The 25,289-nt window shown below is 30.0% G+C and overlaps 3 protein-coding genes across 14 annotated transcripts; 1 reads left to right on the top strand and 2 right to left on the bottom strand.

Moving 5' to 3' along the window:
- Positions 1-757: 757 nt before the first annotated feature.
- On the bottom strand, positions 758-11,285 carry LOC106789442 (dual specificity protein phosphatase 15). 3 transcript variants are annotated; one of them, XM_014753676.1, is made up of 9 exons: positions 10,684-11,285; positions 7,092-7,364; positions 6,324-7,001; positions 3,716-3,832; positions 3,478-3,602; positions 3,243-3,414; positions 2,727-2,905; positions 2,375-2,572; positions 758-2,044 (listed from the first exon to the last, which is right to left on the bottom strand). In XM_014753676.1, exons 3-9 carry the CDS (start codon positions 6,342-6,344, stop codon positions 1,807-1,809), a joined length of 1,050 nt encoding a protein of 349 aa, XP_014609162.1. In that variant the 5' UTR covers positions 6,345-7,001; positions 7,092-7,364; positions 10,684-11,285; the 3' UTR covers positions 758-1,806. The 3 variants fall into 3 exon arrangements, with proteins under 3 accessions (XP_014609162.1, XP_014609251.1, XP_014609338.1); XM_014753765.1 differs by having other exon boundaries at positions 10,777-11,285; XM_014753852.1 differs by lacking the exon at positions 10,684-11,285 and having other exon boundaries at positions 6,324-6,648; positions 6,838-7,001; positions 7,092-7,228.
- Positions 11,286-13,929: 2,644 nt separating this feature from the next.
- Positions 13,930-22,802, bottom strand: LOC106793224 (transmembrane protein 42-like). Of its 3 annotated transcripts, none has more exons than XM_014760012.1 (4): positions 16,900-17,346; positions 16,237-16,405; positions 15,883-16,029; positions 13,930-14,464 (listed from the first exon to the last, which is right to left on the bottom strand). In XM_014760012.1, the coding sequence occupies exons 2-4, from the start codon at positions 16,399-16,401 to the stop codon at positions 14,312-14,314; spliced, it is 465 nt and encodes a 154-aa protein (XP_014615498.1). In that variant the 5' UTR covers positions 16,402-16,405; positions 16,900-17,346; the 3' UTR covers positions 13,930-14,311. The 3 variants fall into 3 exon arrangements, with proteins under 3 accessions (XP_014615498.1, XP_014615492.1, XP_014615483.1); XM_014760006.1 differs by lacking the exon at positions 16,900-17,346 and adding an exon at positions 16,716-16,867; XM_014759997.1 differs by lacking the exon at positions 16,900-17,346 and adding an exon at positions 22,714-22,802 and having other exon boundaries at positions 13,968-14,464.
- Positions 17,358-23,631, top strand: LOC106793195 (protein phosphatase 1 regulatory subunit 16A). 8 transcript variants are annotated; one of them, XM_014759983.1, is made up of 9 exons: positions 17,358-17,581; positions 19,026-19,292; positions 19,393-19,695; positions 19,755-19,897; positions 19,977-20,102; positions 20,174-20,249; positions 20,353-20,570; positions 20,656-20,827; positions 22,727-23,630. In XM_014759983.1, exons 2-9 carry the CDS (start codon positions 19,064-19,066, stop codon positions 23,038-23,040), a joined length of 1,581 nt encoding a protein of 526 aa, XP_014615469.1. In that variant the 5' UTR covers positions 17,358-17,581; positions 19,026-19,063; the 3' UTR covers positions 23,041-23,630. The 8 variants fall into 8 exon arrangements, with proteins under 8 accessions (XP_014615469.1, XP_014615413.1, XP_014615404.1 ...); XM_014759927.1 differs by having other exon boundaries at positions 17,489-17,591; positions 19,029-19,292; positions 22,727-23,631; XM_014759918.1 differs by having other exon boundaries at positions 17,489-17,591; positions 22,727-23,631.
- The last annotated feature ends 1,658 nt before the right edge of the window (positions 23,632-25,289 follow it).

Here is a 25,289-nt window from a genome sequence, read left to right as displayed (position 1 = left end):
CGTGAGTTTAAAACATACGAAGATTTATTATTTTGCGGTAAGAACGATAGAAAAACGTTCTCGAAAGGCGTACAGAAACATACAATTTATTATTGCACTTATATATTTTCTAATCTACGCGATTTTCTTTTCTTTTTTTATTTTGGTTCCTTCAGTGTCATCGCAGCACAGTGAAATGAAATTCATTAATAGTCCTAAATATACATTGTGTAGTATGATTGCTTGGATAAAAACATCGCTTTTAAACGCTATTTTTATATATTACTTTCGCCATCGTCAATCTTTTTCTTTTTCTTATTAAACTTACTGTTAGCGAATACGCAAGTTTCTATATGAAAACAATAAATATGTATATATATATATATATATATATATGTTTAGTGTTATTAAAAAATATATTACAACTAATATAACAGCCAGTATTCGTTAAATTCAAATCAACGAATACAGTTTTATGTATGTACAGAATTTTATTTAATAAGTGATTGTTAAATTTAAAAAAGTAGTCCATATATATTTTCTTCTCATTTAATAATCTCTGCTTTTGTTCTGAATTTCTATAATATATATTATATATGTAAAGAAAAGAGAAGAAGCTAATCGAGTGAGATAAAAAAAAAAATTAAGAATTTATTAAAAAATTAAGAAATTAATTCGAACGAGACTTCGAAATACGCATGACAAATTTCGTTCTACCTTTTCTTTTTCTTCTTATATTCTTTTTCATTTTATATGAATTATTATTTGTAAATGCGTGCGTGTGCCTTGTGAAATATATATATATATATATATTTATTTTTTTGTTCTTCTTATTTATTTATCTTCTATCTATATATAACTACGTGTTATTCTCTTTGAAAATCCTTTTCGTAACAACGTGACACTCGGGCCATGGTGTATAATATGTATTATATGTATATATGTTTATATATGTATATCTTTCAGAGTGTCAACAACGATTCGCGATAAACAGCGCGATCCCGCTACAAAGCCAACAATTATTTGGACGGTTGCGAACAAAATTTGGTGATGGGATAACATGATAAAAACAACATATCACACTTCGCTTTCAAACATTTGATCTTTTCAATTAGTTCATTCCATGTCAACGAAATTTCATACTCTCTCCCTCCCTCCAAGTAACAACTCTGTTCATTAATTTTGTTCTTGTCTTGTGTTTTTGACAGTACGACAAGATTGAAGGATTTTACAAACGTACAAAATCGGTCAAAGTTTTTCTTTACCTGTTCCAACAAATTCCACTCGACCCTCTATCCCATCCCTCGATGTATAATCAATCTCATCAATCATTAACCCGTTAGACCCGTATGATATACAAACTATCCAGTTTTCATAGAGTTTCATCCGCGGCATGTCATTTTATTCATTGACATCTTATAAGGCGACTGATTAACAACCCAATAATTCGAAAGTACAAATTCGAATTCGATTAGAAGCAGAATAGATGCATAAATGATCGCTTATTAGTTGATAATTGTTAGATCTATTTTCAAAAATAATTATATCTTCCCAAGATCATTCTTATCAGTCGATAAATTTAAAACTCGACGATCTCAGGTTTCTCGTTAAGATCTGTTATTTTAAAAGTGATTAAAAAATAAAGAGAAGAAAGAACAAACAAAAAAGAAATAGATAGAGACTTGGTTGTCAAAGAGAAGAACAAAATTTAATACAACGTGTCTTGCATTTTTCTTGCAAGTTTTGAAGTGATCTGTACTATTTCTTTTCAAAGATCTTTACCTAGCTTCATTCCAGAAGACTGGAAAGGGTGATTGCATTGTGCTGCTACGTCATCGAGGAATGGGCTTCCGATGGTACAGGTAATTGTGGCGTTTGTCTGGAAAGTCGTCTTGACCATCGTTGAGGGGACACAGGTGGTGTCGGCCTTGGTGTGGTTGGTGCTGATCCTGCTGTCAATCTCCAATTACTACTGGATAGTGTAACGGATCTGCCCACAGTAGCTAAATTCGTATTGCTACTACTGCATGCTACGGCAGTTGACAGATCAACCCTCGAAACAGCTCTGTGAAAATTAATTTTTTTATTATCCTTCATTGAGTTTTTTCATTCATTATTGTACATTTAATTATTTTTGATATAAAAATTTATAACTACCCCTTATAATAGACAACCCATTAATAAATAGCTGTATTACGGGATTGCCTATCACGAGGGGTCTTCAAAAATGTTCTTCCGAGAGATGGCGCTCGCAAGCAACATTATCGACAAAGTATGAAGTGATGCCTACTTTTAGGCGCGAAACATATTACATGAGACCTAAATTAATTATAAACGATCTTTTTATAAAGCTAAGCACTAGATAAATGTAATACAGGAGAGGAGGCTAAATTACCTGGAAGGAGGTGCGGATCCTGTATAGGAATGTAAACCTGCAGGACCACTCCTTGGCCGACTAGTGGACATAACGCTGGCTGATCTAGGCATGGCTGGCGAGGGTGGTGCGGATGGAAGCATTCTTGGTGTTTGCGGTGGTGTTCTACCAGGCGTTAAATTTCCGGAACTACTGGAAGACGATCGTCTTCTGGAAGTCCTACGTTGAGATTTTGTTTATTTTTAAATACTTTATGTGCTTTAATAATTAAATAGTTCGAATCAAATTTTCTTTCAAATATTTATACGAAGCATTAACAAGTTTGATTGTATAAAATAAAATAAACTAGCAAAAGGAATAAGAAATTCGTTACCTTTTGGACGGTTGACGACAAAGACCAGTAGGACAAGGACGACCCATTGCACATTTGCCTTCGCAAACTTCTCGTGCTTGCACCAATGCCTCATAATTTTTAAGTGTTGCTCTGCATGCTTCTGCATCAGTTTCGGCTAACGCGAGACTAGGAAATCTTTCTTTCAATCTTCGTCGTTCCTGTGGACGAAATTAAAACGTCTACGAGCGTCGTATGAATGTATGCTCAATTAATAAGGGACTCATTTTCTGTGGTTTATTTTTGTACATTATCGATATGATTCTTGGATAAGATTAAAATAGAAACTTTAGTTAGTTCGATTCTCGTTTAACTGAATAAGAAGAAAAATGACAAGAGCTTTATATTATTAAATTAGAACAAGAAACCTTGATATTATCGTATATTCCAGTTTTAGTGTTTCCTTTTATGTTTTCGTTTCGTAAGAGAGGTAATACGTTATTCTTATTGTCGATATTTCTTTCCTTCAATCTTAGAAATATCAAAAAGATTCCGTACCTCCTGAAGACGGCTTGATTCAAAGTCCTCGAGTTGTTGTTGAAAGCCAGCGTTTGGATTGGCGATAGAACGACCTACCCTCACAACCTTAAGTGCCTCTTTCCAGGATAGATTTGTGGTGCTCATGATATAAGCGACTGCGACTGTCACACTTCTCGACATGCCTGCCAGGCTTCAAGAAATAATATTATATCTTATTGTGCTTGTTTCCTCTCTCCCTTATATTAATATTTACCAATGTATTAGAACGTTACCACCGCGCAATCGTGCCGCGTGAATGAAATCGTTACATAGAGAAAAATATTGTGACAGATTTTGATCTGGTCTATCTGCTGCTAGGATGCATAAATAATGTTTATTCTGAAAAAAAAGAAACAAATTAATTTATTGTTATCTTCGCGATTATATATTTTATTTTATAAATAGTTATATAATATCGTAAAAAATAAGTATAATTTATGGTTGAAACGTACAGAATGTAATCTACGAGCCGTGTCGTGAATAGCCAGGATATGAGTTATCTCGAACCTTTCCAGTTGATCTGCGTCCTTACTGTCTTGATAATTACCAACATAAAGGCCGGGAAGTACCTACACGCATATATTCCAAAATATAATAAAAGTAATGAATATTTTATAAAAATTAATGATCATGTTCGTTAGATGATATTTGTAAACGACCAACACACGTGATTTTATAAATCACAATAAATTTCTATCCAAAGTTTTTTATCGTCATAGCTTGCGTGACATGTCAAATTGTATATAGGTACGTATTATCAAAAAATATAAAAAGGTTTCGACATTATCATAAGAATATTAATAAGAAAAAATAATATTTTAAATTACAAAAAAGTTCGATGACCTAATTCTAAGTTTTTCTTTTCTCCCGGCCAAGAATTTGTAGATACTTGTCAAGATTTTGTTAAGAAAACTTTATTAATTAACGCGCACACACGCGACGAATAAATCAAATATTGAGAAATTAATGAAAAGGTTTGATTTTTAATGTGTGTCAGATATTTTTATCATACGATTCGAATAAAATAATCGAGTATTATCAAGTTTTTGTATATATAAGAAATAAAATTATATGGATCGTTTGTAATGACACCACAGTACGATAATATAAATATAAATTATTATACTTCAACGATTCTATCTCTTAACGTTAGGTATATTACTAAATGTATAAAGAAGACGAAATATGTAAATTGATTTTCTTTAAAATATATTTTTACAAAGAACTACTGTTTTGTCAGATAATTCAAAGGAATTAAACGATACCAATTTATCCTATACGTATAATAAAATCTTATTAATATTCAATTTTCGTTTTTATCTTTTAATAAATCGAATAAAACATTTTCTTTCTTGTCCGTGTTTTAATTCTATAATAAAATGAAAGTAAAATATGTGTAGACATATTTGAAGTTGTGTGAATAATCAAACTTAATTAATCTTATTCTTATTGAAAATTAAATCAAATTGAATGTTTTGAAAAATCTTTTTCAATAATTATAACAAATAAATAATCACATTCCAATAATTCTATCGAATCGGAGTAATGTTTGTTTGCGTGCTTTTTCATGTAATAAAAAAGTTCAAGATCAAACAAGTATTGCGTTAGACTGGAAGTTTGCCAGAAGTATTCCTTAGGTTACACAATACTAATACATAGTATACACACAGACACAATATGTGTGTATGCGAACTCGTAGCTTTACTTTTGTGCACGATAGATCAACATATTTTCGCTAACTGTGTCAAAGAAATTTCAGGGTTACGGTAAAAGGACGCGCCAGTCCAATGCCGAAATTCATCAGCACGAAGAAGCAAAAAAGCATTAAAATAAATTATTACCCATTGGCAACTATTCAGAATTTCTCATTGTAACAAATACATTTTTGTTATATTTTGATCAAAAGCATAGGAACAATTTAATTGGCCATTAATGATCATTCATGTATTTATCATTTTTCTTACATTTTGACAAAATATTTTTGTTTCTTCCTTTATAACAATCACACGTTACCCAGTTGACCACAATCGTTTTTTATTCTTTTCCTTTATTCATTGATTAGATCGTCGACCCGTTTTACGTTAGTGTCCTCGTTTATTTTACAATGCATATCGCGTTGAACATTTTCTGCCCAAGGATATTGTATGGCTGTGACACGTAATTCCGCATCATTTCCCTTCATGCCTCGCGGCTGATTGCTCTACTTGTTGAACGGTAGTCAGATTATTACGATTATTACAATCCAAGTTACTCGATATATTTTTATTTTTATAAAATATTTTTTTATTTTTTTTTTCCATATCTATCTTTGATTAATCCTATTGTATTGTGGTTAAAATATTAATTTAATTGTGTAACAAATAAGTTTATCCTTATCTATGTTTTGTAATCAATTACTCTGACTCATTCACTTTCTACTATCTTTCTTAGAATGTTTCTAAATAAAACAGCGTACTTGTAATGTACGTACGTATGTATGTATATATGTATGTATGTATGTATGTCCGGTTTGAAAAGCACTAGCTTGAGTGTCACTCTATTGATTTGCATTTCTTTTCAGTAAACCGACCGCGGAAGGTACCTGCTAATACACTAATTACCTCGTTTACCTGAAGCTAATGAAAAGGAGCTTTTTATCTTTAAGTACCTATACTTCAAAGTACAAATACTTTTGATCTTTTAACTTCTTTGTATATATACATATATATACCTAAGTATACTTAGATCCTTAATTTTATCTCTTAAGCAATCACAAAACTTAGAATGCCTTATTTCATTTTTCAACATTTATGAATATTTAAATCTTCAATTTTATCTCTTAATAAAAATAACAATTAAAACTTGTTTATTTTAATAATACCAATTATAAAAATTGCAAAATTGATTTTTATGATTTATTTTTAATTACAATTGTTTGTGTATTAATAAATAAATCATCGTATTAATTTGTTTATATTTCACATATATGCATACTCGAGTATTAAAAATATATGTATTTGGATTATCAATTTTATTTTTTAACAAAATAAAAAATAGTGTAGAATTTAATTTTGATCATACCTTGTTCATCCCATTCCCCATGTTTGGTTTATGTCTTCTTTGCCGTTATTCCAAAATACAAATCCTAAACGTATCACACAAAAGAATTTGTTCTATTTTTTTTTAATCGCAAGTGTCTCTTTTTCTTCAGGACTAGTTTCCTCAAACTCCACCTCCACCTCCACCTCCACCTCTTCCACTTCCGAAAAAGAAAAAGAAGAAGGAGTCTTCAGCCTCTTAAACTCTCTCTCCAGCGATCCGATTTGATCCTCGTTATCGTGAAGATCGCATTGTTTCTGAAGCACTATCCTCGACCAACACATATCACCACCAACAAACACATTACCTACGTGCAGATATTCTTATTCCAAATTGTACGGTACTTGATTTTTGATTCTTAATCTCTTTTATCTTCTTAACTTTGTCTCGCGATTTTGTTATTTTTAAATATTATAATTAAATTCTTAAATATATTTCAATTTAATATTTAAATAATATCGAAAGTCTGTAGAATGGATCAATGTGATAGACATACTTTTCGTATAATTTTCTCTGACAGTTCTCGAATGATTCATCGTGCGTTTATTTTTCGTGCCAATTTCAATTCTTCTTATATTTATCCTCCTCTTCAGATTTAGTTTCTTCGAAAAACGACGACAATTGGTTGCAATTTTGTTAATTCTTTTCAAATAGACTGATCTGCGTTAGAATAAAATTTCAAATCGACCTAATGCGCGCAAAAAAGAAAGAAAATAAATAGAAAAAAGGGCTTTAGAAGATAGAACTCACACGGATAGAAAGAAAGAAATTCATTTGCTGACTTGGTAGAGTTGGAAATGCTGGTAGGTTCAGAATTTTTCTTTTGTATATTTGTCTCCCCTTCGCCCACCACCACCACCACCTCTTTTCTCTTCTCCTCCCTTTTCCTTTCCTTTCCTCTTCTCACCCTCGTCTTCTGGCTATCTTCTACTCTCGAAATGTTTTTTCTTTTTTTTTTTTCAACGAGCGGGCATGATTAAAGGCAGAGCCGTTCCTCTTCACCCCGTCCGTCTGCTTTTCTCTCTACCAGAGATGAATGAGAAGTAAGCCAAAGTTGGATAAAGAGAAAAAGAGAGAAAGATAAGGGATGGAAAGGAAAAGAAAAAAAATACAAGAGAAAGAAACGTTTAGATGATCCAAAAATATACTTTTTAATGAGAATGAATATTTTTTTTAAGGAGTAGGAGAAACAGAGATACATATATCTAAAGAAAGTCATTTAAGAGATATTTATAAGTGAAATTTTGGAAATTATTTCAGGGACAAAAATCATTCGAAATTTATTGAATTGAATTGAATAATCTTTTTACTTTATTCTCTTTTTTTTTTCTTTTTTTTTCTTAATTTATTTCCTTTTTTCTTTAATTAAAAAGAAGTAAGAAAATTTGTACGAGATCAATTAGAATTATTCTAACTAAGATACTAGTAATTGAACTTGGAAAAAGTATATTATATTATATTATATTATATTATATTTTATTTTATTTTATTTATTTTTCTTTCCATCCTTTTTTATCATGCAAAACATAATGCGGGATCGATAATATCGATCGGTCCCTATCGCGTTTACCCTTCTTTCTCTCTTTTGCAAACCCGCGAGAGTATTTAGCCTTTGAGTAAATATAAACCTACAAAAGTGGCTCTTCCCAAGGGAAGTGAATACTTATTCACAATCATCAAGGGAGTTAGACTATAAGATGAAAATAATAATAAAACTGATTGTAAACGTTTGACATGAAGAAGGAAGATATAAGAAGATCAAAGAGACAACAGATAAATGTTTTAATGTTTGATCTATGTCCCTATGAGAATGAAAGAAGAAAGAAAGTAAAGATTGAAAGAAAGAAAATAAGAAAAATAAAAAGAAAAAAAAAAGATTGAACAAGTTTCATTTAAACTCGTTGTGCTGCAATAATATCGATTGCAGTCAAATCGATAAAATAAATTACGCGGCATTGACGACAGACGATTTACTTGGAAACGTGCCAACCTACTTTAATTTAGCGAAATATCTTTTTTTTACATTATGATATATATATATATATATATGTATGTATGTGTGTGTGTGTGTGTGTGTCTAGATATTATATGACGAATGTTCACGAACACGTATATATTGATCGTGGATATTTGAAAAATTTGTCGAACTTAGAATTCATATTAACGATATCTTTAGAAACTGTGTTAAAGGGTTGAAACATTGCAGACATTGACGATGCTTTCTATAAACTTTCTCAAGTTCCGAGAATAGGAAACCTGACTTTTTCGTCAATTCATTTCCATTTACGAACTCATTTCTGTCTACATTTATACCTACATGTACATATGTCGGGTTGTCTAAAAAGTTAGTATCTGTACTTATATGTATGTCGAATTACCTGAAAAATGATATACACTCATATCTACGTCAAGTGGTCTGAAAATGTATACCATTTAAAATCAAATTCAACACACACGACAACACTTTTAAATAATAATGAAAATTTATGTGATTAAAATATCTATAAAAAGAGAAAAAAAATATGTATTATATATATGGAAAAATTCTAATTTTAATATTTAAAAATATAATGTAGACATTTAAAAATATATGATATAATAAAAAGTATATAAATAGGAAAATTCTAATTTTAATATTTCAAAATATATATATCGAATATAAATTTCTTTAAATTGGTACAAACTTTCCGGGTAATCCAATATTATATATAAAAATGACTATATATGGATGAAAAAACATGTTTTTCTATCGTACGATACGACAATAATATGTTTACACGTTTGAAGGAAAACGATCGTTTACGAAAAAAGACAATACACTTCAGTTTCTTTCTTTTTATAGATTCAAAATTATATTTTTAATAATATTTCTCTTCTTTTTATTTAATTTCTCACACACACATTCGTAACATTAATTAAGGAATATAAAATGTTGATAGGAATTTAATTAAAAAATCGTTTGCGGTGGTACAAAATGCAATAAACGTTGAGAACTTTTCAATGATGCTCAAATCGATTTTTAATTTAGTGTGTACAAAAGGAAAAAATTTGATTGATTCTGTAAATAGAAAAATAAAATTACGAAGTAAAATAATAGATGATAGGGTTAACCATGAGTATATTTATAACGAATCTTCGTATAAGCTCGATACCAAATAAAATTAATTATGCGACCTTAATGTGAAAAACCGCAGCGTGAGATGACTCAAACTTTTATAGGACAGCATACAAGTGGTTACACATTCAATCCTCACATACAATGATATCATTTTTTCATTAACTGAAAATTTAAATTCCACCTTTTTATTCTTTACTTTTATCTTTTTCTTTTTTCGTGAAAAAGTAACTGGAGTGCATAATTCAAATCTAACGAAAATATATCATTAATAACAATTATTTTCAAATATATAAATGAATTTGTTTCTATTTTTATACAGACGTTCGCGATCACATAAACAGTAAAAAATAAACTCAATGATGCTAATAATCCAGCGTATATATTCAATGTTTCTTGAAAGTGACAAGTCGCGTGCAAACAAGACGATTTTTAAAGAGTCTAACGGTTTGAAAAAAAAATCTCTAGACATTATAATGATTTCCAATTGCCATTTCTATTTTTCCTAATCGAAATATCAATTTCTTATCAATAATTTAACGATAAACATACAATACGAATTAGCTAGTTCAGTGTCAGATTATTCGTAGCGTGATAATCAGTAGTTACCACGTAGTGTCAGTTCTAATATACATGACAATCGTATATTGTGGTGATAATTGAGCGTTACTATGTACATGTTAATAATCGGTGACAACGATACACACTTTAACCATGACGATTTAATAGACGTAACAACAACCCCATTGGATATTCGACGACGTGCCTTTAATAAACTGAATTATAAATACAAAAATATAACAAACGTTATTTTCAAATTAGTTTTATCCCAAATAATCAAATTTCAAGGAACAATTTCAACCCCATCCGATTTCTTCAAACAGTTTTCACACGTCATTACTTATTTTATCTATCAAGTAGGAATCCCTGTTCCTTGTCACGATAACGTGAAACACGACGGAATCATTATCCTTATCGATAAGCTTGAAACATTTAATAAAAATCACCCCACTGACGTGATCCGATGTGATTAATGTTAGATAAGAAAAATATAACGGAGAGGAATTCTATCACAAATAATTTCAATCACTAAATATAGATGCACAAAATCATGCTTTCCTTTTGAACAAGCTATTGAAAATTTCAAAATAAAAGTATAAGAAAAAAAATTAAAAATATAAGAACGAACAAAAAGTAAAAGTGTTCATCATTAATCTTGGTATTCACCAATCCATAAGAATTTCTTTTCCAGTCATATAGTTAGCGAGGATCATCCTTTAATATCACATCTCGTTGTCACGATAACGGATACTCAATTACCGAGAAAACACACGATTCCTGTCACTAATCGACGTTTGATGTGTAGGACGATTAGAAATGTTTTTCTTATTTGCTTAGTTTGTTCCGTAACTTTCTTCCTTTGATCGTCGTCGGCTGCTGTGTGGCTTTGATGAAAGGGCGCGTCGTGCGAAAACTGTCCCGTTCACCACCGTATGAGGAAGGAGTGTTGCGAGGATACAGGGACACTGTCAGGGTGGGAGCACAGACGGAAAGACGTCTGCGAATGTACGTGAGAGCGAGTGAGAGAGAGAGAGAGAGAAAATCAGTAGAAGGGGAAACATCAAACCGTGAAGGGGCAACGGCAAGGGCCACGTGGTGGGGGAGGAAGATAAGGATGAGAAAGAAGAGAAAGAGAAGGTAACGAAAAACGAATTCACATTTTATCCACGTCCTTTCTAATTTACCTTGAACGAGTTAAAAGAAATAAAAGAAATTGGAGTAAACGATTGTCAGAGGATATTCTGATCGGAATACTCAATGAAAGTCATCAAATATTCTTTAATATCAAATTAATCATTCTCAAAGGAGAGATTATATATATATAAAAATATTAATATTAAAAAAAAAAGATTTCTTCAACAATATTAAGAAACTTGAATTTATGGATAAACAGTAAAGGACGGTGACTGATCAAATAAAAGTAATAATAAAATCAAGATTTAACGAACCCTCGAACGAATGAAATGATTATGATATAATATCTCTTATAATGGAAAATAAGAAAACTTATTAAGGTAGGTACTGGTCGGGAAGAATGTTCATGTTGTGTCGGAGTTTGGTCTGTATCTCCGGTGGTTATGTGGTAGGTCGGAAAGCCGTGGATCGGCATACCGAACAGGTGGAGAGAGGAAGGGAAGGTAGGGGTTGTGTATAATGTGCGAAGAAACTTAGGGGTGGAGCGCTCGAGAACGGGACGAACTATCCAACGTACATCGTTGTAGCTCGGGTTTGCCTCGCGCAGGCGCCGCTCGATAAAGAACTATCCCCACCTTTGCAAATCCTCCTCTACCATCATCATCACCACCACCACCACCCTTACCGCCTCACCATCGTCCTCGTCGTCATTTTCTATACTACCCCCGACCCTGCCCCACAAACCGTAAATCTGGTCTACTAGGGCCAGTCGACGAATACAGTTAACTGGGCTACGTTCGTCGAGTAATGGAATGCTGATATAAAATGGAACGGTCGCTATACTCTCGCAACCTCTGAATGAACGTTCACTACATCCTCTTCTACTCGGTTTATCTTTTTTTTCTTTTTTCTTTTCTCTTTCATTTTATATTGATATATATATTTTTGTTCTTTTTCTTTATAATCCATACGAATATTTGTATGCTTCTTCCGTTTTATATTTTTATTACATACTTTTGCTAGTTGGTAAGGTAATGACGGAACAAATGGGTTTCTCATTTATGTATTCCTTCATTTCTATATATTTTCAGATGAATTCTTATCGATGAAAAGCGTCCTTTAAGAGAGAATATATATGTATATACATTTGTCGGTTGGATATCCGTTTAATCTTTTGACGGACTGACTCTTCTTTCTTTCCTTTTTTTCTTTTTTTTTTTTTTTTTTTCTTTCTAATCGTAGATGAATTCCTAGAAACGAACAAAAAGATCGTTTGATTCAAAGCGGCATAAATATTACTCTTACGCTTCTCTCTACGGTGAAAGCGATGCGATAGGTATATAACATGTATATATGTAGATGTATGAAATTCGTTGAGAGGCAGAGAATACTCTCATAAAAGTGCATTTCTTTTCTTCTTTCTTTCCTCTCTCTCTCTCTCTCTCTCTCTCACACACCTCCTCTTTTAATTTTTTTTCTCTTCCTCTTCCTTCTTTTCTTCCTCCTCTTACTCTTCTTCCTCAACTTCTATCCGGTAGCACTAGAAGCACGGAGACCCACTTTACTGTGCTAAAACAAGCGCCTCTTCATATGCTTCTAAACTCGTTCCCTCTTTCTCTAACTCATTTTCACTCTGTCACTCTTTAAAACTCAGTCATTCCTCGTGATTCTTCTTTCTGCGCATTTCATCCACAAAAAGACCGCGTCTGTTCTATTAGATTTTAAGAATTACGTGACCGCATCCGTACATAACAATAAACCTATGATTATTATTCTTACGTTATTATCCCTAACTGATCGTTAATAAAATAACATATTTTATCATGAATTCACAAGCACATGTTAATCATATTCCTTCCGCATCAAAAATCTCTAACCATTTTTACGAAAAATAAAAAGCCACAATCAATGTCAATGATAAATTACGAATAAAACCAAAATATCACATACAGTCTTCGTAATCAACGGATACATTTAATATTTAAACATTATTATTAGCATTAAGTTAACAACAAAAAATCGATCAATATTATTGACGATAATTTAAAAAAAAAGAAAAAAAAAGAAAGAAGAAAAGAACCAAGAGATCATTCCATCCATTATAGTCAGCATTATTAATAACTTTAATTTACAAACTAACATTTACGAAGGTGAGATTAACGTGGTAGGTTTTCAGTTGGTCGTTCAATATGCGTCATGATAAACAAGTTTCGAGGAGGCGTGACAGAATTCGTAAAAATATCTGCGAATGCAATTACTAATACACATTACCAACCCGGCATTCTTATGCAAATAATGTTACCGAGAAGGTAACACAATAAATGATCAAGGCAAGATCAATTCTTCTTTTTAATTCGTTTATAGGATATAAAGACTAATAAGCTCAAACGTGCACGCTTTTCGATCACTATTCTTTATTCCATCTTTTATCCTCCTCCTCGTCCGTCCCTCTACCCACCTTATGTTTCCTCTCGTAATACCTTCATTATTGTCTCTTGGCACGTGAGACAAAATCATCGTGGATGGATGGATGCACCACCGTTCTGATAAGCGAACTGTCCCTTGTGTATTTGTGCGTGAACGCGTAACGGGTTACGCAAATCCTACGATGATGATGGCATTTTGCCGCAGGGGAATTAATGGTCTTTCTCTCTTTTTTTTCGTTTTTTTTTTTCCTATATCGTATAGGGTCAACACGTTCAACGAGCGACCCAGACGCGGTAATGAAATAATTTCTAAGTGAAAGAATATGTTTTCCTATTCCATTCTTCATTAAATTACGTTTTATATTATATTCTTACATATATATATATATCAGATACAATTTAGATTATTGTTTATTATATACGATCAATATGTTCAACAGCAAAAAAAACTAAGTTTTTCTACTCAATTTTATTATATAATTCTTATGTATTTTATTGAATAAAATTTAAATTATTAAATCAAATAAAATATCCTGTTGATAATTTAATATAAAGATGTATTATGTCTGCACTATTTGTGCACATTTATGTAAGTAAAAAATGAGTAAAAAGAAGAAGAAGAAGAATAAGAAATTACATTTAAACGACTTAGGTATACCTGAGTAACAATCTGAGTCACCAATTCTCGTTGTTCCTCTTACAAAAAGATCGGCTAGAAAAATGGCTGTTGTAAATTATTGCTGTTTGAGCTTCCGCTGTTGGCTGGTAGAGTCTTCTTCTTTGGTTGGTGTGTAGCAGATGAGAATCAAGCCGAGGATTACCAAGGATGCACCAGACCACCAAGTTAAGGAGGTCGATTCACCGAATATCAGAAAACCGAGGAAAGCCTAGGAAATTAAAAGAAAACATTTGGAATAGTGAATAAGTAAATATGATACCCAAAAGGAAACTTTTAAGGATTAATCATCGTAAGTTGAATTTTTTCATTTATCTTTATGTTTATTTTTTGTCTCGACATTATTTATATGTAGTAATTATGAAATAGTATGTAACAAATTTATGCCCGAATGTTTGGTGTATAATGTGCAACATTCTAATCGTTTATTAATGATCTAGATTTTAATTTTTTATTTATTTTTATGTTTTTTTTTATCTTGATATCGTTTATATTTGGTGATTACGAAAAGGTATGCGAGAAATTGATTATCGAATATTTCCGGGTGTATGTGTTATATACCTAATGTGTAGCTTTGTAATCGCCTAACGCATATTCCGCATGCCGTTATTATGCAACAGGCAACTCGTCGACGCTTCACGTGAGCATCGTTTTCAAAGAGAGTTTAACGAGTTATGTACAACATGTCTCTCGATCGAGAATTACGAGGTGTACTTCGTACTCGCGTAGAAGTATCGTTGTATTATCAGATCTACGGTAATTGCCACGAACGTATTATACCGACTCTCTCGTAGATCGGTAATACCTACGTCTACCTTGCGGAATACCTTTCACTATTGCCTGCTAGCTACTTCTGGGAAAACATATTGGCAAACGACGCCCTAATGTAAGCCCAATGAATTCATTCGAACAAACTAATACATTGAATAGTGATATATAGCGTGCAAGAGTTAGCGCGATACGGTTCAGTGATTAGTATTTCATAATTTTGTAATTGTTAATATGGTAACGGTGAACTAAAATTTAGTCTCGTATAGGAAACAGTGAATGAAATTAAAAAACACGAAAGAAGTAATTATAAGATAATTATAATTTTTTCATACTATAGAGTTCCTTATCTATACATACTTTTTATAATTAAAGATAATCTTGTTTGAATATGTGAAAAAGAAATTGTGCATATATCGTTTATTTTTAAACGAGATTTGATTTTAAATTAAAATCTGTAGTTTGAATGTGAGGAGGATTGAGGTAAGTTTTTTATTTGAAGAGTACCCAATGAAATCGTTAGCATATACGAATGGAAAGCACTAGTCGAGGGTAGAACGTGTAAAAAATCAAAGAGCCTTTAAGAGAGGCTCGTGAGACTCTACTCGATGTACAGATAAGTGTGCGATGGTATTGATAGAACGTTTACCGTTATCGACGGAAATACAAAAAAGAGAGAAGGGAAGTAAGTATGTATGCTATTGCAAAGGAATTAGTGTTGATGGTATTTAAAGAATTTATTTTTGTCTTATTACTTAGAATACTTTCGCGAAGGAAATACTTTATTAGCGTGCAACGTTGTCTGATTATATTCGCGCTAACAGTTCTCATACGTAAACAGCAAATACATTGGTTACTCACCGAACAAACATAATTCGTCGCTGTGCTGGCAACCGTAGCAGGTAAAGAAGATTCACTTCCGTTCAGAGCTTTTACGAATAACGTGCAGCCTATTGTGTTACTAACGACCATGAGCACGAGGAGACTTGTTTTTAATAGCATCGGTATCTTTTATCAGACAAATTTTCTTTTTATTCATTTAATTTAATTTAATTTTATTTTATTTTATTTTATTTTGTACTTAATTTAATCTATAATATACGTATAAGTAATTCGAATTTAGTAACGCGTTAATTGGAAAAATATATTAGCTTAAAAAATATATATTAATAGAAATTATTTTTATTTAACGTAGTCAAATTTCGCGCTACTTACCAAGAAAACGAATTCAGCGCCACCGGACAGCTTACCGAACAAGCTGCCGCAGGTAGCGAAAATTCCAGCGCACACAGCCAGGTGAATTTTCATTTCTCCTTGATTAATGATTTTCGTTGATAACTTAGTATCTTCTTCTTCTTTTTCTTTTTTCACCGATGCCATGATTCTAAAGAAATATAAAATATTTTAATATTAATGAAATATAAGTTATAAATACCGTGAATCTAACTCACTCGATCGAGTAAACTTCGGACTATTCATCGTGTTATATCGAGTAATTTAAATGAAATTAAATTGAAAGATGAATTATACCTTACAATATTAATTAATATTTAAACTTTTAATTAATTAATATAAAAGACGGTAAAAAATAAATCGTAGGTACTTAACTCTGTGATATTGAAAATCTTGTATTAACCTTATAAATGAAATCTTCAAAAAGAATTATCGATGAAATTTATACTATAAAACATTACCTCGATTTAAAAAGATAAATGAACAACAAAGTTGCCGCTTGGTCGATTCGATATCTCTTCGATAAATATATTAAAATCTTTAACTAAACTATACAAATAAATATTAGAATATTCTAAACACAAGTAAGATACTAAATATGCGCGTAGAAATGAATCGTTAGAAAGTAATAAAGTTATTTCTTACCTCCCCTCCTCCAATAGTTACGTTTCTAAGATAGAAAATAATATAATTCGTCGATAGTTTCTCAGCTAGTTCGTATATCGATAAGCGCGCCGAATTTAAAATAAAGAAAGTGTAAGAAATAAATCGAGTGAAGGGTGGCGCGCGAACTAAAGTCTACAGGTAGTTTAAAAATGGCGGCGGACAGGTAAAACGTAACTCGAGCGAGTGAACGATTTTAAATGCGAACTGTCACCAACGAAAGATACTAACTAACAATAAGAAGATAACCTTGTTGTAAATTAAAAACAAAACGGAATAATCACTAAAGTGTATTCATTAATAAATTTAACTTATTATTATTTTTATCACTATTATATCCTGTGATAGTCTTTATCTATTTTCCTTTTGCCAGCGTGGAATTCTAAAATTTCTTCAACTCGGTGTAAAATAAAAAAGAAAGAGTAAAGTAGTGATAGTGGTCATGATGATGATAAAAATGTATTTTCACCGGTTGAAAAGCCACCGAGTTTTTTTCGTTGTGTGATATCGAACGTAGTTAGTAGCTTGGTGGCTGCACGAAAGAGTAACAAAAAAGGAAGTGGTGGAGACAGAGGAGGAGGAAGAGGAGGTGGAAGAGGTGGCAGTGGAGGAAGAGGAGAAGGAGGAGGAGAAAAGTCCCCTTTGAGTTGCCGTGTGCATGCAGGTGCGTAAAGGTAAACCGGCCCGTTGTCTACGTCGTCTACGTCGAGTATGTTGAGCCGATGCATATACACGTTTCTTTTTCTTTTCTTATTTCTTTTTTTTTAAATCGACCTTCGTTTATTCACGAGAGTCAAAAATTGACAATACGATTTTTCATGACTGTCTACAAAATTCTATGACGATAACATAAACGATTTATTTGATTTTTCGGTCCCAACTGACCTATCACAATTTTTTCTTTCGTTCGAATATACTTTTTTTTTTTTTTAATTAAGGGAAACCATCAAGTAATTTTTAAAAATTTCCTTTTCTGTACAAAGAAATTGAACGTTCCAATTTTGGTTCTATATGTATTCTACCTGTTATGTGAGATTAGCTCTTTATCGTTCACACATTCGTTCGCCAGTTTTCATTTTCTCTAATGAGATAAGAGACTCAATTATTCAACTCCCTCTCTCTTATTATTCCACTTCAGATTCAGTTAAGTGATTATTTTTCTCGTCTTTTTATTATATTGTATATCAGTACATATGTTATTTCTAATCTAATTTTCATATATGGTATGATTTTTTTGTTGGAAACTTTAATGTAATGAATTATTTATATTTTTTGACTTAAATTCTATAACACTTTCAATATATTTCATAAAAGATTTATTTAACATTATTTGAATCGTAGTGAAAATTTAAATATTCTATGATATCTTTTTTTTTTATCTGATCTTAAAATTTTCATTCTAACACTTGAGTCTATTTATTTTAATCATTATAATAAAGTTGTCAAGTAGAATGTATATATTAGCATATTATTTTACAAGAATAATTAACATGTTATGTATATTTTGATTACCTTCTCCATATGTCATAGTATATTTTCTTTTATATATAATATTATTTTTAATAATATAACGAAATTAAACTTTATGCTTCACTGATTTGTTAAATGAATATTTTTATCTTTGTTTAACTGATATGATTTTTATTGGAAATATATCTTATTTATAATTTCGCAGAAAACCATACAGATATCAAATTATTTCCACTCGTTCAGAGAGATATTTTTGTATGTGTGCTGAAACATTTGTACAAATATACGTTTTATCTGCCTAAGTAATTGATAAGTTTATTCTGGCACCAAGCTGAAACATATAACGAATTCTTTAACAGTCAATCAAAAATATTACATTGTTCAAGTTATATGTATATTATTAAAACAATTAATTCTCTGTATTATTTTAAAATGATGATTAGTACTTATTCGAAAATTTTCAAGTATTTTAAAATGAAATCGTTGTGCTATAAACACAATGGTAAATTTAAATAGTAACCACAATCAAAATTTATTCAAAATAAATAACTAATAATTATTATACAAGTTGCAAGATAGGCTTAAAATATTACATTATTGTATTATGGTCTTAAAAACAATGAAATATGTTTGTTTAGCAGGAAAGTACAGCTGTAAGAACTACAAACACATAACAATGGAGCACGCAGACTTAGTAGCAGATATGGTTCGTGTTGAAAGGCTTACTACACAAGAACGACTACACCTTGCACGACATAGAAGACTTCAGCAATTAAAAGTGTGGCGTCAGCGTGAAAAAGAATGGCTTCGACATCAAACCAGACATACAAGCAACAAGCGTCATATATATTTTAGTGATAGTGTCATGTTACTAGAAGCTGCTGCCAGAAATGATATAGATGAAGGTAACAATAATAGTGTGTACAGAATGGAATTGCAGTATTAAATTATATTTATTTTCTATTATTTTTAGATTTTTTGAATTAATGATAAATGTATTTTTAGTTAGAAGACTGTTAAAAAAGGGAGTCAATCCTGATTCAACTAATGAAGACGGATTAACTGCATTGCATCAATGCTGTATAGATGACAATGAAGAAATGATGAAGTTACTCGTTGAATTTGGTGCTAATGTGAATGCTGAAGACAGCGAAAAGTGGACTCCATTACATGCTGCTGCTACTTGCGGTCATTTACATCTTGTAAGATACCTAATAGCTAGAGGTGCAAATTTACTGGCTGTTAATGCTGATGGAAATATGCCTTATGACATTTGCGAGGATGAAAAAACATTAGATTGTATAGAAGGTTGGTTTCCTATTTTTTGATTTGATTCGAATTTTTTTGTTATGTTATTTCCATTATAGGCGAAATGGCTAGACGAGGCGTTACACAGGAATTAATAGATGAAACTAGAGCATCAACAGAAGTTCAAATGTTGAAAGATTTGCAAAAAATTGTTTCCATAGGTGGAGATCTTGAATATAAGGATCATCAAGGCGCTACACCTGTACGTTTAAATTTGTTTATAATACAAAATATAATTTTATATTATTGAATATATATATCTTATGATATAATATTTATAGCTTCACATAGCATCAGCAAATGGTTATTTAAGGGTAGTCGAATATCTTCTTGATCAACACATTTCTACGGATATAGAAGACAATGATAAATGGCAACCTGTTCATGCAGCAGCATGTTGGGGCCATGTAAGTAAATATATTACTATTCTGTATTTAATATATTCGAATTTTTAAAAATCAATATTAAAAAATTACAGTTAGAAGTTCTAGAACTGTTGGTGCAAAATGGGGCCGATTTAAATGCACGAAATAAACACGATGAAACTCCTGCTGGTAAAGACTTATTTTAAGAATAATTAGAAGAAATTATATTTTTATCTCCTTTGAATAGTTTGATATAAAAACTTTTGATGATAACATAAATAATGAACTATAGATATTTGTGAGGACCCTGAAATTAGAGAACGCATAGTTGAACTTAAAACGGAACAAGAAAGTAAACGATTGCGAGAAGCACAAGGACGACGGGTACGAAGATCACAAAGTATAAATACACGTACTCAAAGTGTAAGACGAACATCAATCAGAGATAAAGTTCTTACAACAAAGAAAGATGCACAAGAGGAAGCAAGACTGAGATTACAAGCACAACAGGTAAAATGATTTAATTAAATAATGAATATATATTACAGTAAATCTTTAATTATAAACTACCAACTTTTAATTTGATTTATTTTAGACGTATGTTAGTATTCCAACTCCTAATCTTCCACAAACAGAAAACAGCACAAATACGCAAGACATGGTAAATAATGAAACTGATTCAAGTACATTGACCCCTGCTGTACGCAAGGGACCTGAAGGAAAGGACAATGATTCTTTTCTACATGAAGATGTTGATAAAGATTCAGGTACATTCCAATTCTTTTTATGCTTGTATTGGTTGTGGTTTTGTAGAATACTGTGTAAATGGTAGCTTTATCCCAAAAATCATAAAAATGAACATTTTTTTTGTATACCATGATATTAATATTCACACATAACTATGATCTTTTATAATGTACAAAATAAGATGATGTTATGTATGTATATTAAGAAATATTGCATCTCTCTCTTTCTCCGTCCGATTATTTCAGTCAATAATTTTTTAAATTTAAGTTGTGTTATAATCCAATGATTATCTCATTGGATTTAATTTGAATATATAAATGACAATAATTAAATTTCTAAAAATGAAATTTATTTCAAGTCTATGTTAATTAACATAATTTAAAAATTGTGATTATATAAATAGAAAACTCTACGTATAGTTTATGAGCTCTACGTATAATCCAAATATGTGGTCCAAATATGTTAGTTACCTGTCATTTACCTGCTTTTCTCTTTTTCATTACTGCGTGCTCCTGACTAATTCTGAGGTTAGTTTTCTATGTCACTTTCCTATTTCTTTAATCACTTTTTTGAGCAAAGTATTTTAATTGATTTTTTAAAACCTCGTATATACATTGCAATCATACATATATATATTTATATATATAATTTATATTTATACAACATATTCAGTACATTTGTTTACCAATATGGTTCAAGTGTTCTATAGAAGTTCTTTACTTGTGCTAAATCACTTCACTGGGATAATACATTTGCTTGGCTTATACTTATTAAATATTTATTTTAAAAAGTTTGATAATTCAATAATTATGATCTTTTGTCAAATATAAAGTTCTTCCCATGTGTTTGGATAGATTTTTCAACTTGAGAATAACAGAAATTTCTAAAAAAATTTTATAATAACTATTAAAAACGCAATGAAAAGGAAGATAGTCTCATTACTTTGTAGAAATCAATAAAAACTATACTCGTTAGGAATTTATAGATTACATATACATTTAGAGGATTATCATCATTTATTACATTATTAATTTAACACAAAATATACCAAATAATTGATGGCCTACGGTGTAGTAGAACAGCATGATTATTATATTACAATTTTATGAGCTTTTATGTAATTCTACATTTATCATGAACTTTCTATATATTTTATGTATATAATTGGTGCTTGATAAGCACCTTACTGTATCTTATCATCTTTTAAGATTATTAAGAAATAGATGAATAGTATTGAATAGAATCATATTAGTCAATTTAATAAACATATCAGTTATAGTGTTTGGTGATATAAAACATATTTGCAGATCTTGTTGCAAATTGATAATAAGAGTTTGTTATATGTAAATAAACATCTCATAAAAGAGATATTATTATAATTAATATTTGATCTCAATACTATTCAGTCTACTACGAGCTAGCATATAGCTACATTGTTAAATTATAGTAGCTTGTTAAAATGCAGTAAAGTTGCTTTAGTAATATTGAACTTTTATAATAATGACATTTCGTTAATAGTATGTTATTATTGTAATAGAGTCATTATTATACGTAGAGACATAGAATTGAAAGAAATAATAACAAAATCTAGTTCCTTTTTTGGATTTGATAGATAATAATTATATTCTATATATTCATATACACATTGACTTAAAAAAAAATAAAAGACTTCGATCTGCAACATGCTATATAATACTCTGTATATGCACACTGGTGATATGGTACTTATTTATGCGATGTTAAATGCTTACGCTCAAGCATGTCATGCTTAATGCATGAGAATAGTTGAAAACATCATTTCCAACCATAATCAGTGCATAGCATATAAGGGGTTAGGTGAAGGGATCGCAAAATGGATTTACAACGAAAAGAAGTTGAGCTTGAAGGAAAATAGCACTGGATTTACCTATTTGCCTCAGCAGTGACAGGACCTGACGTACCAGTTGGCAGCCAGCAACCTATTTACTCGACAGATGATACCAATGGAAAGATCAACATACACGTGTCTGTAGTTTTTGTCAAATCTCTATCAGATTTGAAAAAGAAGAGGGCGCAAAATCGACATATATCAAGTGGTTCCGTGGATACTAATGGAAATGGTTTTCCAGTTGTACCAGTCTCATCTATATCCAACTCTGATTTGGGCACAAGTGACTTTCAACGATTTACTGGAAACACAAGTGAAATTATTGGTGATAACCACTCAGAAAAGAGTTGTTGTACTGTTATGTAAAATGTACATATATAAGGAGATAAAGTTACACATCACTAAACTAAATGTTCCTTGAACACACATGGTAAATATATCTATCTATTCATATTGTTTTTTTTTCTTCTTTGTTTTTAAAGATCAAATTTTAATTGCATTGATCTGTATTTTAGTTCTTAGATTTTTCATAGATCAAATTTCATATGATATTAAAAATATACTTTTATATATACTTAATTACCCTTATTGGGATTCCTGAAGAAGCATTGCATTTTCTGTAATGTATGTTATTAATAATAGTATTTTAAAATGTTACATAAGATCAATTTTAGAAATGTTATCCTATTTTGGAATGATTAAATATGTACTTAAAAAAGTTATAGTGATAATGTATATTATAGTTAAATTTTTGACTATTCTTTAATTTGTACATAAACTATCATTTTTGTATTTATACTATTAATTAGTTCATAATTTTATTTCTTTCGCTTATATAATTTTAATCATTAATTTATGAGCACAATGGTCTTGTGCAGAACTGAGAGTAATCTCTTTTTGCTTTTTATGTATACGGTAGGATCTAACTTGTTCTTTAATAATATATATATATATTTATCTAAATTAAAAATAAATTTATAAATGTTATTATACAAGAATATATAATTTATTATATGCAAACTTCTTTTTGATTTAAATTTTTATTAGCGTTTCAAAATTTCTCTCTATATTGTTTCAGTTTTTCACATGACCTTTATTGTACAGATTTTTATTTATTTAAAAAAAGTATTCTAAAAAGAGAGTAGACTTATATATATTTATATCCATATTAAACAATTATCTTCTCATAAGAAACAGCCAAACATAAGACTACACTCAATATCTTCCAGTCTTTTTTATAAAGTATAAAATTTAATAACTATATAAGTGCTAATTTTGTATTAATTTAAGCAGCAAAATTTTTATATCTACTTCTGCTTCTACAAAATGTAATATTATATATATATCTGATATTAGCATGTTAAGTACTTAAAATGATGTCTTTAATTATAAAACAAACAAAAAAACAACACCATTGTAATTTAAATATATTTCACATTGTTATTTAAAAAGAGTATTAGAAAACAAAATAATTAAACTTTCCAAATTACATATATTATGTTAAATGTCTATTTAAAAACTAAAAAAAAAGGTTTAAAGACATCTATTTTTTTAAAAAAGATGTGTTATAATATATTTGTCAGATGATTGTAGGAAGAGAAATTAATACACCATTGTAAATTACCAATTCTTATGAAAGAAAAAAAATTATAGATAATTTGGGCTTTGATTGTCCACATTGGGACACGAACCCTATTCATCAAATCATTATATTACATCTAAATTACAAATATTTAAGAATGTGATTAGTTAAAGAAATAAAGAATTTTCTATGACATATTAGAATACTAAATATATTAGTATTCTTTAAAAATATGTTATTAATGAAAAGGTATCTGCGCTGTAAAATATATGTACCAAAAATATAGTCATTTTTATTTAACAAAGTTATTACCGTACAATTGGAATTTTTATTATTTGAGCTGTTAATTAAAATCTCACTAATCCTAAATAAAATTGATTAAAAAGAAAGAAAGAAAGCCTATATTATATATAAATAACATATAATAAATAATTAATTATATCTTCTTATATGCATAATCAGTGTCGATGTGTTCAGAACAAAAAGAATATAATAGTTATAAATATTCTTGTAATAACTATAATTTTCTTCAACTTTTATGTGTAATATTCCAAATATTCATTGAATTAAATTTAATATAACATTTTTATAAATGAATGCAGATATCTTCCTAACTTCTATAAAAAGTTTCAAGTAGACTAATACAATTAATGTTATCGGTAGGCAAGCATTAAAATGTAAGATTATTATTATATCTTACATGACATTACTTGTCTATATGTCATGACAATATATATGTATAAAAAAAAATTATTAAGTAGAAAGTTGAAATAAACATTGAATTATATATGCACATCTATCACTATATGTACTTATTCGATATTAAGTAATTAATTAGATGATATAGAACGTGTTTTTTTATCATGTATTTATTGCAATACATAATGCTCAGAAAATATTTTATTTATTTATTAAAACATCTTTCATTAGAATTATATTACAGGAAATAAGATAATAATTGAACATTTTTATATTATTAGATAATTCACATTGTCTTTGTCTTTTAAAAAGAACAATATAATAGATAGTGTTC

The sequence above is a fragment of the Polistes canadensis genome, unplaced genomic scaffold, assembly GCF_001313835.1.
Source record: "Polistes canadensis isolate GaletaPanama2010 unplaced genomic scaffold, ASM131383v1 scaffold_0, whole genome shotgun sequence".
NCBI lineage: Eukaryota > Metazoa > Arthropoda > Insecta > Hymenoptera > Vespidae > Polistes > Polistes canadensis.
Note: the sequence above shows the minus strand (reverse complement) of the source record. Positions and strands in the feature narration are given on the sequence as shown.